The 14,378-nt window shown below is 33.4% G+C and overlaps 1 protein-coding gene across 6 annotated transcripts in view; it reads left to right on the top strand.

Annotated features, from left to right (window-relative positions):
- Positions 1-14,378, top strand: part of LOC115889988 (protein furry) — a 35,830-nt gene that overhangs the window by 7,314 nt on the left and 14,138 nt on the right. For 5 of the 6 annotated variants that reach the window (XM_030910094.1, XM_030910093.1, XM_030910091.1 and 2 more), the window contains 22 exons: positions 24-360; positions 421-645; positions 706-882; positions 4,020-4,187; positions 4,278-4,427; positions 4,489-4,658; positions 5,630-5,898; positions 5,974-6,128; positions 8,319-8,473; positions 8,535-8,660; positions 8,725-8,954; positions 9,012-9,146; positions 11,294-11,513; positions 11,625-11,773; positions 11,844-11,989; positions 12,057-12,343; positions 12,399-12,515; positions 12,562-12,864; positions 13,072-13,215; positions 13,277-13,468; positions 13,751-13,927; positions 13,990-14,222. In XM_030910094.1, coding sequence (XP_030765954.1) covers positions 24-360; positions 421-645; positions 706-882; positions 4,020-4,187; positions 4,278-4,427; positions 4,489-4,658; positions 5,630-5,898; positions 5,974-6,128; positions 8,319-8,473; positions 8,535-8,660; positions 8,725-8,954; positions 9,012-9,146; positions 11,294-11,513; positions 11,625-11,773; positions 11,844-11,989; positions 12,057-12,343; positions 12,399-12,515; positions 12,562-12,864; positions 13,072-13,215; positions 13,277-13,468; positions 13,751-13,927; positions 13,990-14,222 — 4,265 coding nt within the window. The remainder of the gene's footprint in view (positions 1-23; positions 361-420; positions 646-705; positions 883-4,019; positions 4,188-4,277; positions 4,428-4,488; positions 4,659-5,629; positions 5,899-5,973; positions 6,129-8,318; positions 8,474-8,534; positions 8,661-8,724; positions 8,955-9,011; positions 9,147-11,293; positions 11,514-11,624; positions 11,774-11,843; positions 11,990-12,056; positions 12,344-12,398; positions 12,516-12,561; positions 12,865-13,071; positions 13,216-13,276; positions 13,469-13,750; positions 13,928-13,989; positions 14,223-14,378) is intronic. The other variant, XM_030910092.1, reaches the window with a different exon arrangement.

Here is a 14,378-nt window from a genome sequence, read left to right as displayed (position 1 = left end):
CTTTGACTTGAAAGGGTTTTCAGCTAAAGATTATTCTGACATGAAGAGCTCCACTCCTGATCCAAATTTGACCAAGAAGACTGACGTGGGTAAATCTGAGCCACTCTCATCCGTCCTACACTATGCCGAGGCTTTGGCTTTGGTTGTTTTGTGTAATTACCGACAAACTTCGCGTAGATTGTCTGTGCTGATCCTCAAAGAAGTGAAAAGTCTTCTGAAAATACTGAATTGTTCGGATAATGTTCCTGTGATCGATGTGCTGGATCAGAATTGTGGAGCTGTGCTGGAAAGGTGTCTTTCTTTGGTGCCTGTTGCTGAAAAGACTGCTATTCAGGCTGTGACTAATATAGACTTCCAGTGGTATGTGTTTAGTAGTTATTGAGCATAGGATTTTGATTGATTTGTGAATTTTTGACATAGGTTAGCTGATAGAAACTCGTCAACCTGGACTGTAGGCTTGGTGGACGAGGGCTCTAATAAAAGCCAAGGAACCTACAATTTTAACGTAATAGATCCTTGGAGCGTATGCTTATTCGGATTTCTAGAAAAAGATAAACTAATAAATTCATGTCCTATGATGACTATACATTCCTGGCCAATAGTTTTCAATAGGTTAAATGCCTTGTATTCTGTGGTTGATCCTACGTAAGAATAACTTTTTTAAAGGCATTTATCTTGTGTATAATGGGGTATTTTTTTGTTTAGGCCATTAAATGATAATAGAGCATCTTTGTTAAGGAGTGCTACAGCTGTGAAGAAACCTCCAACTGAAAGAGATGCCTACATGCACCTTTGGAAGAACTACATAACCTTTGCATTTAAGGTCGTACCTTTGATATCAAATCCGATTATTAGATGTGCCAGTCCTGATCTGAGTTTGAGGTAATAATACAGTGTGATCGAAAAAAAACACCTCACAATGAGCATAGAAATAATATTTCAGTTCGGCTCTGTCACTCTCCTTCAATTAAGCCATACATTTTTGATCTGTACCATGAAAATTATGACTTTTGTCTTGTTTATTAAAATAACTCCATACTGTTATATATTTTTGAACAGCTAGTAAAAAGGAAATGATATACATTGGTCAACGGCTCAAAATTAAAATTAACAAAAAAAGTTCTATAAGTATCAGTTTTAAAAACATTTCCAAAACCACCCTGTATCATGGAACCTATGGAGGCCATACAAAACACATTTTTAGAGTTTTTGTGTCTCTATACACGTAGGATAAGTAATATTAAATATGGCGCAGTCGGTAGGATGCACTCCAATTAGTGATGTGTTGGTATTTGAGTAACGCGATTTTGGAGCGGTATTTTTTTGTATCGTCGTGTCGCGCTCCACAACGAATCAGGAACCTGTTACTGAAGAACGACGATTATAATGACAAAATTATAAATTATTTATAATTTGCAAATAAATTATTTATAACCGCTCTTGAAGTTAGCTGGACCCGTAGTAACTGCATAGCGACGTGTTTAGCTCCAGTCGTCGCCGTCGCGCTCCTAGAGCCGTACATCCGCCTGTCGCGAACAGAAGTAACTGGTCCCTGGTCCCTGCTGTAACTAGCTATCGACGCTCGACCTTCGTTCCAGCAGTCGCTGGAGCGCTTCTAGTGTTCCGGTTTTGCCTGTCGCGATGGTAACATCGTGGGGCATTTTGTACATCCGCGTTCTCTAACAAATTTATATTTATCTTTAACATATAATTTTAACATAGCATTTTAAATAATTCATGATCAGCTGTTCAGAATTTTATTAGTATAATGGGCTCTTTCGCAAAAAATAAAATACCCAATTCAATGCCAAAATCTGAAATAGAAGACTATTTTCAGTATATTTATCCAAAAAAATAGTTCCATGACATTGAATAATTTTTTTATAGGCTCTCAAAATTGCTTTAATTTGAAATAATTTTAAAGTGCCAATTGATGATGTATGAAAAATAGGCCTAATCACATTGCAGAACCGTGCTCGTGCGCCAGCCAACAACTGGTAACATTGCGATTTGATTTGACCAGCACCACCTCAACTCAAGGCCAATCAACATGATATGGGCAAGGCAAATATGGCGGCGAAGGCAGCGCATTATTAAATTGTTTACCTTTAACCTGAAAAGCCGGTAGTGGTTTCTCGTTCCGATTGCATACCAGAAATAATTAATTATCTCTAGTTTGTTGTGCTTCTGGAACACGTTTGTTTAGTTCTTAGTGTTCAGTGCATGGTGTGATCAGAAAATTGTGATAACAGTCTAATAAAAATCCAAACCAGACATTCCACATAGGGAACTTCAAACTTTTGTGCTTGTCGTACTCCTCTATTATTAATTATTTATCAAGATATTACACCTAAATGAGTAAAAAGCCTTCGCCGCCAGTCTGCATAGTACTTTATAATGGTTACTTACAATAATCAAATGATAGGTATTAAAGGGTAGGTATTAACATTTTATTGTAGCATGCCTTTTACATGCTCTGTTCCAAATTGTCACGGGAATTATAGAGGGGGTCCCAAGGTTTCTGCTTTTATATTCCCCAAAAATGACGAGCTTTGTAAAAAATGGTTGACAGCTATTAAAAGAGATAATTTCACTCCTACTAGTAGTTCTCGGGTATGAAGTGCATTAAATATGCCTCAAGAAGGCCAAAGGCCAAAGCCTCTGTTACCCTAGTGAGGATGTAGTTATGGCTACTGCTTACAGTTACCTCACTATAAGTAAAATATTGGAAGAAGAATCAAGCTTTTTACATCAAAAAGATCACAGAAAGATATTGACCACATTGACATTTGAAAATATAAATGGCCTGGAAGTAAGTCTTTTTTTATGTTACAAATGCCCCCCACATACGTCAGAATTTATTATTAAATCCATCTTGTTCAGAATATCCAATATTTTATTGAAGAACTACGCAAAAAAAAGGAATGACGTCTTTACCACAAAGATGTATAAATGTATAATAGATATGTAAAGAGAAAAAGTAAAGAAAACTAAGCTAAGCGTAAGTTTTACTTACGAACCCCCCAAAAAGGTATTTAGTTTTTTTTCTATATAAAATCTTGAAACACATATTATATTTTTTATTTATAGTATAGTTTAAATTTATTCCCATTTGTGTAATGCTGCAAAACATAGAAAAAATATTCCATATTTTTTGACCCAAGCCAGTGTAGTTTATAATTCCAAGAGCATTTACCAAGGCTTTTACCAAGACAAGTAACTTCCTATACTGTCCATAATAGTATATATTTATCAAACGTTCAGTAAATTCTAAACTATGGTAGTTAAGTGCTTGCAATTGAATATTTAGGTTATTATAATTATTTGTGGTTATTTCTTTTTCCGATGATTTTGAACACCCTATATATGCTACCTCAAGTTTGAATATTTTAACACTACCTATTTTCTGAGAAAGGAGACCTTTTTATAAACAGTAACTAACTGATGTTTTCATAAGAGTAATAATACAAAAAATTCCATACTTATGTGGAGAACTTTAAACTCCCTGTATATTAAAAAATTAGTGAAATATTACGTAATCTAACCCGACATTTGTGTGAAAAACGTCTATTTGGAAATGAAACAGGTTTTAAAATACGCGCCAAATAAAGCACTTCTGTCTCCGCCATATTGGAAAAGGTTGAATAGCGTTGTGTGGAGGTGGTGATGGGTCAGCATGGAGGCACAGAACAGTTACAAATTTATATATTTTTATTTGTTATATTTTATTAATACACAGAACAGATACGATTGTAAACACAATGTTAAAAATAAAGTGCGGATTTTTATTCTGGGCTTTTTTGTTTTTATTTATTTACTTAAGAACGACTTCAAATTTTTCGAAAGTGAGATAGCAGAAAATTCTAGAATTAATTGCTTTATTGAATTATGCTAATTCCAAAATATAGTAAAAGAGCCCATTTTGAACTGAAATGTACTTTCTTTCTTTATTGCGGGTAGTTTTCATGATGATAGATAAATATTAGATGATTGGTGGTTCTTATCATGATATATTTTAGTTCTTCGCCTGACAGTCTTAGTCAAGAAAAGAACGATCCGAAGTTTGCGGCAAATGTATCTCCTACTGCGCTTTATAAGTTGGTAGTACCTCATTTAAGATGCGAGGTGACTGATATTAGAGACTCTGCAGTTTATGCAGCTGGACATATTAATGACACAGCCCTAAGGTATGTACATCACTTTAAATTGTTGAATATGATTATGAATACATTTTTCTATTGGCATATTCTTATTGTACGGTAACTTTGTCTCACTAGGGACTTACTTGAAGAATTGACAGTTTATATAAGAGAGGCAGTCGATAAAAAGCAAGAGAATGTCAGAAGAAGACGCAGAAGAGATGCGTTAAGGCTACAGATTATGAGGTTATTGGAATATATCGCTGAAAATGAAACTTATGGTGTTAGGTAAAATATTTTTTTTAAATCTTGACGAAATTAGATGCTCATAGTTTTAATTTTCTTTTAGTTCATGCGCAATTGATAAAGATTCGCAAGGACTACATCCTCTTTTAGTTGAATTTATCGAAGGTGTAAGATATTATTTGGAAAATGAGCCTGACAAAAATTCCAGCACTGTTAGAGACCTAACTTATCATTTTTGTTACTTTTTACGGAAAATGATTAAAAACTTTAGCCGTAAGTATATGACATACATAAATAAAAGGATTAAATGAACCCGTTCACATTTAACGTTCAAATGAATGTTAAATGTAAAAGTAATGTTTTTACATTTTGTGCCGATTACTTGATCAACATATTTCTGATAATTTTTGTCCCCCTATACAAGTAGAATAAATAATATTACATATGGCGCAGTCCGTAGGATACACTCTAATCCCTTTGGTGTTTCTTTAATAATAAATAAAGGGGTGATTCTTGAACCTATTTAAGAAAATAGCTTCATATGAATGTATGCCCTAAACAAGTTTGGAGATACAGAGTGGTAATATTTTCTAAAAAAATATTCCCTTTAGAATAATTCAATATAAAATCCGTAAGGACACCACTGGTTGAATTAAATAAAACTGTACATCAAAAAAGCAATTTTAATGCATAAAAAACTTGTACCCCTCCAAAAAAATTCTTTATGGGTATTTCGCCACTGCATTGCAAGAAAAATCTACAAAATAAAATTGTTATTTTTTGTAAACACTTCTGCGTTAAACCTAAACGGACACTGCTTGTCATAACTTATGTTTACAGTAATAAAAATTTGCCTAACAAAGAAAAAAAATGCTTAACGTTCGGATATTTTTTAAAAAACTTGTAGTAGGATTCATAAAGATATCTATATGGAAACCGTTATTATGGAAAAAAATATAGAAAAATTACTACTAAACATCTTAAAAGTTAAGACATTTAGTACAGTATTTTTTTTTTTCTTAGATTAGATTCAACAATCACTCCCTTAAATATTAGCATGTCATTATGGAACACCCTGTGTGGCGCAGTCGGTAGGATACACCCGAATACCTTGTGAATTTACAATTATTGAGAGAGACATATAATTTCCCAGTCCAAAATAATTTGTATTAAATATATTTGTATTTGTTTGATATTTGAAATACTTATAAATCTGTACAACATTTATATTTATTCCTTTTTAGTTGACATTCGTCGTAGTTTGTTAAAACGCGACTTAAGAAAAAACTTGTTTGTCCTATTCACTTACTGGGTAGGCAAGTATACACTGCCCAACACAAAAATATCGCAACCTGAAGGCGACATGTCTAACAAAAAACACGCAGAACTACAGTTTGCTTCGCTACAAGCTATGAGCTCTCTATTATGTTGCGGGCCATGCTTTGACGGACTGACTGAAGAAAGTCCTTATTATTTATGGTTGGATGGTCTGCTAAACAGTACCGATGAAAAAGTAGGTGTTATTTTTGTCATATTTTTGTCTATAAAGATATAACCCTCCAACTGAAAAATAATAAAAAATTTATAGGTATATAAACTAGCTCAAGAAACAGTTATTTTGTTGCTCGAATCAAACTCCGATGTGCCTCAACTATTGGATTGGTTGGTTGATAAATGTTACACCGGAAACTCCAAGGTTGCTGATTGTTGTTTCCTTGCCCTAGCCACTATTTTCAGCGCTAGGTATAGCCTTAAATATTAACACAGATTATAAGCTTTGTTTTTTCTTTATTGTTTTTCGTGGTTCCAATTTTCGAAATCGGGCACTAGTTAGGTTACTAGTTTGCGCACATAGCACGCCCACTTATGGCTTATAAAATTGTGCATAGCGCCTGACCGGCACAGTTATTAGAGAGATATCGAAAAACCGAATAGCGTCATGCAGTATTTACGCGTACCTTATCATGGTTACGATATGCGCGAGTCAGTTTTTAACGCAACACCCGCTAATAACGTTACCGCCTGACGTAATTTGCGGATCAATTACACCAAGCGCTATTTCTAAATAACGTTTAAAAATTGCTTAAATGGGCATGTGCGGGTATTTGACAACCGGGGCCGGCCGGCGAGATCTTTTATTTTAGGTTATGTTTGAATTGTTTTGAATTATTACTTTAGTTTTATTAGGTAATTTGATATTTAAGTAGCTGGGAATAGTTTTAATTAAATAAATATGGCCCAAAATATGGATTCCACCTCTTCCAATATTAAAGAACCTATAAAGAGGCTTAGGTTTACAGCAGATGACGACTTAGCCCTTCTTAGAGAATTTGTTGCTTATTGCCCTAAACCATAGACAAACTAACAAAAGCAAGACGCGTCAACGCTGTACTGCAAAACGGTAACAAGTTTGATAAGAGTTTATTACCGCGCTTGCGTCAACTGGCCTTTTAGACGAGGACGGTTTACTTATGGATTGTGTATTTTGTAGTAACCTTTTAGACAAGGATGTTTAATTAAAAGCGTTTATTAAAAATCAAATAAATTTATTTCCATCGGTAAAATATACAATAATTTCTGGACATAACAGATATAAAACAAATGTTAAATAAACGAAAACGTATTCCTCTTAATAAAATAACAAAAAGATGATAAAAAAAAACAACAGTTATGGTAAACGAAATAAAAGCATTATTCTTCAAAAGGTACAAAAAAAATAATTATGTATATTATAATATTAATAATAGGAACAACAAGAAACATCTTAAAAATATACAACTTTTTCAAATATAAAACAAAAACATAAACTTCACATTTTCACAAGAATTTGCAAAAATATTAACATTTCGAGTCTATTATAAAATATAAAGCACGAAAATTCAAATCATAAAACGATTAAATAGATAAAGATTCTTATAACTTACAGTCAATTTGTAGGACCTTCGTTTTGTCTACGTTAGCGATGTAATCACAATAATATGTATAATCACAGTAATTATTATGTTCTTCATAAATGTAAAATATATTAAATTATTTGTTTTCGTTTTGTACGCTAATAAAATAATAGTAATAACCAAACAAAACGCAAAATCAGGAATTCAACAGTTCGTTCAAGGATGGTTCAAGGCAAAAACGTTTTTCGTTTTATTTAGGTTAGGTTTGACGAGTGCGACTGCGCGATGATTTCTGACTCAACTGGCCAGCGCAAAAACAATAATTCGACTTCCTCAATCCTTTGAAAAGTCTTGCTTTTGTTAGTTTGTCTATGCCCTAAACCCACTGGCAGACGTTGAACAGTAAAGCACTGGAAATAAGCACTTTAGCCGAGGGGTGTCTCACTATTGGAATTACATGTACATTTCCCTTGCAGTCGCTGGCAGTCATTAGCAGTCTTATGGCAGTCACCTATAATAATTACATGGCAGTCATAGGCAGTCTTCTTCATAGTCATTGGCAGTCGCTTAGCAGTGGAAGGATATTTTGGCAGTGCGTGTACATTTTTTACCCGAGTGAGACACCCCTCGACTTTAGCCCTTTGGTTTTAAAATACCTAGTAAACAAAACAATTTCAAAGTTTTAAATTCAAAGTTAGGTTAAGTTTAAATAGCGGACGCGACGCGAATAGAATTCTTTCCGATCCGATAACTATAAATGAAGAGAGTTAATACCACCTCACGTAAAGGAAATAACACCTGGCCTTATTAACGTCCATGCACGCTATTCGGTTTAGCGATATCTCTCTATTACGCTGTTTATTGTTATTTTACGCGAGTTTATTTTTGCGCACAGAAAATTTTACTCGTTTGCACATCGTCATAAAAAACAATTTTCGTACCACGAATTAGGGACAAGATTTCTATCTGTATACTTATAGGATACCTAATCTGTGATATTAATTTCACGATATTTTTTTATAACACTGTGTTTTTGTAGGGAATATCCTTGCGATCATTACATAGCGATCATAAACGTCACCTTAATGAATACAGGGTGTCCCAGACAAAACGTCAGAGACACAGCTTTACAGTTATTGCAGCTGTTGGATAAGAGGTTTTTCGGTAGTGTTCCATTACCCGAAAATGATTTAGGTAAAAGTTTTTTTTTCAAAAATGTTACAGATGTTACAATTATTTTTAAATTAAATTTTAGCTGAAGGTGATAGAGGCAGAGGTACACTTGACGCCATTTTGGCAACCTCTTATTGCAGATCACAAATTCATTTGTCTAGGCAACTTGCCTTATTACATCCTGAACTTACTATGCCTATGTTTTCAGGTAATGCTTGATTTTTGATATTTTAACTAGTCTATTCTTATTTTATTTTTATTTTTGCCCAAAGAAATAACATATAGGTTCCAAACTGCACGTCCAGAAGTTAGACAGCTGCTTCTACAGTACCTTCTTCCGTGGTTACACAATATGGAGTTGGTTGATCCAAATATTCCACCAACTAACGCACACATGTACCAGTTTTACGCCAATGACATGGGAGCTGAGAGAAAAGAGGGCTGGGGATCCGCAGAAGCCACAGAAATGGTGTTGAACAATATATTTTATATCACAGCAAAGGTATATCAATTTTCTTTATATTTATAGAGTATTTCTTAAAATTATTTTTTTTGTTAGTTTGGTGATAGTCATCCAAAAGAAGTAGAAGAAGTGTGGGGTATGCTGTGTACTTCATGGCCCAATAATATGAAAGTTATCATAAGATATCTGATTATTATATCTGGAATGGCTCCTTGTAAACTTTTGACATATGTAAGTTATAGATTTTTTAAATAAATAATTTTAAAAACCTGAAAATTATTTTAAATTACGCATAGTTAATTTGAAATTAGTAATTATAGTTTAAAATTGTCTAAATATACATTTTAAATTGTTTTTACCGTACAAGTAGGATAAGTAATATTAAACATGGCGCAGTTGGTAGGATCAGCTAAGATAATTTGGCTGAAACGGTGTTATTTGTGCTTATACTTTTAAAACTAAGATTTTTCTTAAGTAGAACTTTTTTACGCGTGCTAGGAGTAAAAATTCAAGGTCGTGACACACGAGCTAGCGAGATGAAAAGTGGTAAGGACCGCTGATTGCGCGATTGCGCAAACACATTTGGTTTAAAGCTAAGAAAATCATTTTAATGAACTTGATACTATACTTGTGCAAAGACTGTATATATTCTAAAGGACTGTTCGATCGCGTCAAATCGCCGCTGTCGTAGTCGCCGTGGAATGCTACGTCACGCGCTGACCAGCGCTCCACAGTGCGGCGGATGGCTATTCTAGCGGGACAAAATGTTTGGGACTTAAAATCTAAGATCGTAGCAAATGGTCTAATATATAGCAACTATATGGTTAAATTTATTTATTTATTAACAACTTAATTTATTAATAAATAAATACAAGATAATAAAACTATGATATTATTCGTACATGACACACAAAAACCGTATTATAAACTATTGCCAAATACATAAAATTATGATATCAAAAAACTCTTTAGCAGTTTTTTTTTTAATTAATTTGTAATCTTGTGACACCCTCTATAATTTATTTTAAAAAAATATATTTTATTTTGAAAACAATAAATAAGATAGATATTTTAATTTTAATTTTAACACTCGGTAATTGTAAATTCATATATAGTAAGTATCTAAGACAATTTTAAACTCAGTGCCTTTTGATGGAGTTGTTTTGTTTTTATACTATCCGATTGAAATGAATCTTTTTGGGCATTCACCTGTTAAGCTTGAACTCCCTGTGACTGTGACTACCTGTGTTGGTAACTATTGGTAACTCAAAAGATCTACATCATTCAATATCGATATTTGAAAAAAAAGTGAAAGTTTGATATCTGCAGAACAAAGGCACGAAGGATTTTAACAAATAATATACGTACAGTAGAAAAGTACATACCTTTGGTAATCTTCAACATAATTTGGCTTTCTAATAAAATGTATAAGCACTTGTAAATATTTTGTTTTCGTATGATCTCTGCCTTGCTGAGCAGAAAATGACCAAATTTGGTTGATAAAAATGTATCGAAATACAAAGAATATTCATGCATTTTTGTATCAATTGGAATGTCTACTATTTATTATCACTACACATTTTTTGTCTTATTTCTAACCAAACGCTTTTGTCCCGCTAAATTTATCTTCCAACGCACTGTGCGCTCGTCCGTCAAATGCAAAAATAACTGTCACTGTCTAAAATCTTTAGCGCCAACTTCAACTCGGTCAGTAGATGACGTAAAAAAACTGACAGTGCAGGAAGATAGGAATCGAACTATCCTGATACTTCTGTACCAATGTCCTCTGGTTGTGCTAGGAAGTAAATTTTCATGCATATTTTCATGGATAGGTTTGTAGCTTCTGAATAACGGTCTAGGTAAAGCATCTAGCTCGTTTGCTAGCTCAGAATTAGAAATATTAGAGTTAAGCAACTTACATTTTTATTGGAGGACATTGTCATATTTATTTTAAACCAATAATCGACTAGAATGTTCGTATAATTTAACTAAATTACTGTAAATCACTATAAATAATGAACAAAACATGTAAACAAAAACAGACCACACGAATTGTTGGTTAGGTTCAAAATTTCTTCTTTTCTTAAATAAACTTTAAGGGGCGTTAACATCATAAGTTAACATCATTAGGCATTTGCATAAAAGTTTGTATTTTGGGAGGTATTCTACAAAATTTGCAGGATATTGAGGAAACAGAAAATGTACATATTACAGAAATAAATTGAAAATAATATTTATATTAAAACAGCATTATATGTCACTTTTTCAAACGTGTCCTTCAATTTAATAACCGTTAGTAAGGAATTTCACTTTAAATATGCGCACATAGTGCACACACTTTTTTTTTAATAAATTAATAAAACAAATTTTTAAAATAGGCAAAGCGTGTTGTTCTATATTTGGCTCGTGTCCAACCTGTTAGACTGTTGGACGAAATGATGTTGGAACTGCAAACAGTGGAGACTTTAAACTGTCTTATAGAAAGGACAGAAACCCCTCCTTTCTATAGGTTGACAGTTATGCGGAAAGCGTCAAGTCACTCGGACGGTACCAATGGTGTAGCTGGACAGAGCGACAGTAGTAGCAGAAATGATCTGAGTTAGTACATATAATAAATTATTGCATGACCGTAGTGTATTTAAATGACACTATCTCAAATACTAGATAGATAATTTTTTCGAGATAATAAATAGAACATTATTTTGCTAGGTATAGAAAAAGGTACAATCCATACAAAAAGACATAGCGGAGAGGATCCTTCAAAATCTTTGGCTAAATCCGAATCAGCGTCAAACATGTTTGCTGATTTCAACAACAAATCGAGAAACCAAGACGATTTGAGTAACTCAATTGAAGAAGTACGTTGGGATATATGAACTACTACTGGGCTTTGTATGTTTATTAAAATATAATTTTGATATATTTCAGGCTTCTGGTGGGGACGAAGTTATTTTAAGAGAAAAACTAGACATTCCACAGCCTCATCCATTGCCTATGCCTGAATTTGGAGGGTATTTTGCCCCTTTAACTGAGTATTTACCCGATAGTTCCCAGCCGATTTCTGGGTTCCATAGGTAAATACTTATGAACGATCTTAATCATATAAACTATCATATCCATATTATTTTATTTTACTTCTAGATGTAATGTCGGGGTTATGTTACTATGTGACATAGTTGTCGACGGTATAGAGCTAGATTGGGCTATCCATGTTCCATTGATGCTACACATTCTATTCTTGGGCCTAGACCATACCAGAACTATAGTGTACCAACATTGTAAGCGGTTATTACTGAATTTACTTACAGTGTTAGCTCAGCATAATGATCACCTGACTGTAGCCCATATTCTGCTAAACAGCCAATCAGTTCAGCTTGAATTAGGGTTATCTACACCATCATTATCTGTGGTTAGACATGTATTCACGGGTAAAAAACATTAATATTTTATATCATTTTTTTTAACTATTCTAATTTTTTTTAGAATCGGATTCAACATTTGATGAATTTCTTTATAACCAGATAACATCAGCTGTTACTACCGAAGCTACCAACAAAGTTAGTTTGCAAAGTATTTCTTCTAAAGAGGAAGAAATTCCAGGTAATTGTACTTAAGTTTTTTTGTTATTTTATTTAAAATTAATTAGATTTTTCAGCTGAAGATAAGGATAGTTCTATAACTCCCGTTATAGTACTTCCGGAAAATGCCGAGCCTGTGGTTCCAATAAAAATTGAACTTACAACATCCACGGTTATAAAGTCTTTGGTTGATTTCTTGGCTACTAGACAGACGCCTCTTTGGAACTATGAGGATATAACAGCAAAAGTGTTTACTGTGAAAAGTGCTGAACAAATTGACGTTTTTCTTCAGTATATTTTGAGAATCTTTAGAGATTCGATTCCTAACGCTCACATAAATGAGAGGTGGGCTCAGACAGCTTTACAGTTGGGTAAGTAAAGTAGGGTTAGAGGTAATATACTGCAAGTGATATTTGTGCTTAATACTGCTTTTATATAGTCTGTCCATCAAGAGAATATAGGATTTTGACAGACGTCATTGTAACGGATCTTAAAATGACAGAAAACTATCAGTCGTTTATTCTTTTGGTAAACAAACTATATAAATTCAAGTATATCATTGTTTTTTTACTTTTTAGGTTTAAGTTGTTCATCTAGGCATTACGCTGGAAGATCTCTACAGATATTTAGAGCTCTCAGAGTACCGATAACTTCGAGAATGCTGTCTGATATTCTCAGTAGATTGGTCGAAACTGTTGCAGAACAAGGAGAAGACATGCAAGGTAACTGATCGATATTTTAACTACTTTATTTAATGTTAACTTTATTTTTTATTTTTTTTAGGTTATGTAACTGAACTATTACTTACTTTGGAAGCAGCCGTCGAGGCGCTGGAGTCAGATTTTCGACCTCTGGACCTTACTAAGGAAATTTTTAAATCAACGCCTAATTTGAATAATAGAGATGTTATAACGTACAAGAAGAACCCTGACGGTACTACAAATGTCACACCTGTGTTTAATCATTCCATTTCAGGTTAGTGAATTCAGCTAATAATCTTATGGCTAGATTCTTGTTATCATTGAATAAAAAGGCTAAGTTAAAAAAGAAGAAAAAAGGCTAAAAAAAGCGATTGTTTTTTTTATCATTTTTTTTTTCTTTTTTATTTTTTTATTTATTTTTATTTTTTCTTTCTTCTTTTTTTATCTTTTTCTTTTTTTTAATTTATAAATCGGGTCACAAAAGATATAAGAGTTCAGTTTTATTATACACTGTATATATTATTTTTTTTATATTGTTTGTTTAATTTCTTTGCAGTCGGACATGCAAGAAGTACTAGTTATTCAGTGTCTTACGGACTAAAGAAAAACGGGCAGTCCAGTAACGAGATGGAACGGAGAAACAGAAACAGTGCAAACGATGTAGAGCAAAATAGAGCTAAATTTTCATCAAACTTGTCCCGTTCCAGGTCGGCTCAAAGCTTAAAAATGTTAGGTAAACAATTTACTTTTTTTATCATATTTTTAAACTTACAATGAAAAAAATATTTTCCCTAGGTGATTCGGCAACGCAGGATGACAAATTGACTATTCTAGCTCAGCTGTTTTGGCTGGCAGTGTCGCTGCTTGAATCGGACTACGAGCACGAGTTTTCATTAGCCGTAAGACTGTTGACCAGGGTCATGCATAGGCTGCCTTTGGACAGGCCCGATGCCAGAGATAAGGTTGAAAAATTGCAGCAACAGCTGAGGTGGAACAGTTTTCCAGGTGTCCACGCTTTGTTGCTTAAGGTAAGTTTCTAACATACTCGTATATCCTTATAACGTGCTTTATTAATATTTGTCACTTTTAATGATCGTCTACTACCGCTTACCTGTTCAAAATATTCTAATAAGGTTGCGATGAGTTTTTTGCAACGGCTATTAAGTTATTTTGTACACTTTGTA

The sequence above is a fragment of the Sitophilus oryzae genome, unplaced genomic scaffold (genome assembly GCF_002938485.1).
Source record: "Sitophilus oryzae breed Bouriz unplaced genomic scaffold, Soryzae_2.0 scaffold_857_pilon_pilon, whole genome shotgun sequence".
NCBI lineage: Eukaryota > Metazoa > Arthropoda > Insecta > Coleoptera > Curculionidae > Sitophilus > Sitophilus oryzae.
Note: the sequence above shows the minus strand (reverse complement) of the source record. Positions and strands in the feature narration are given on the sequence as shown.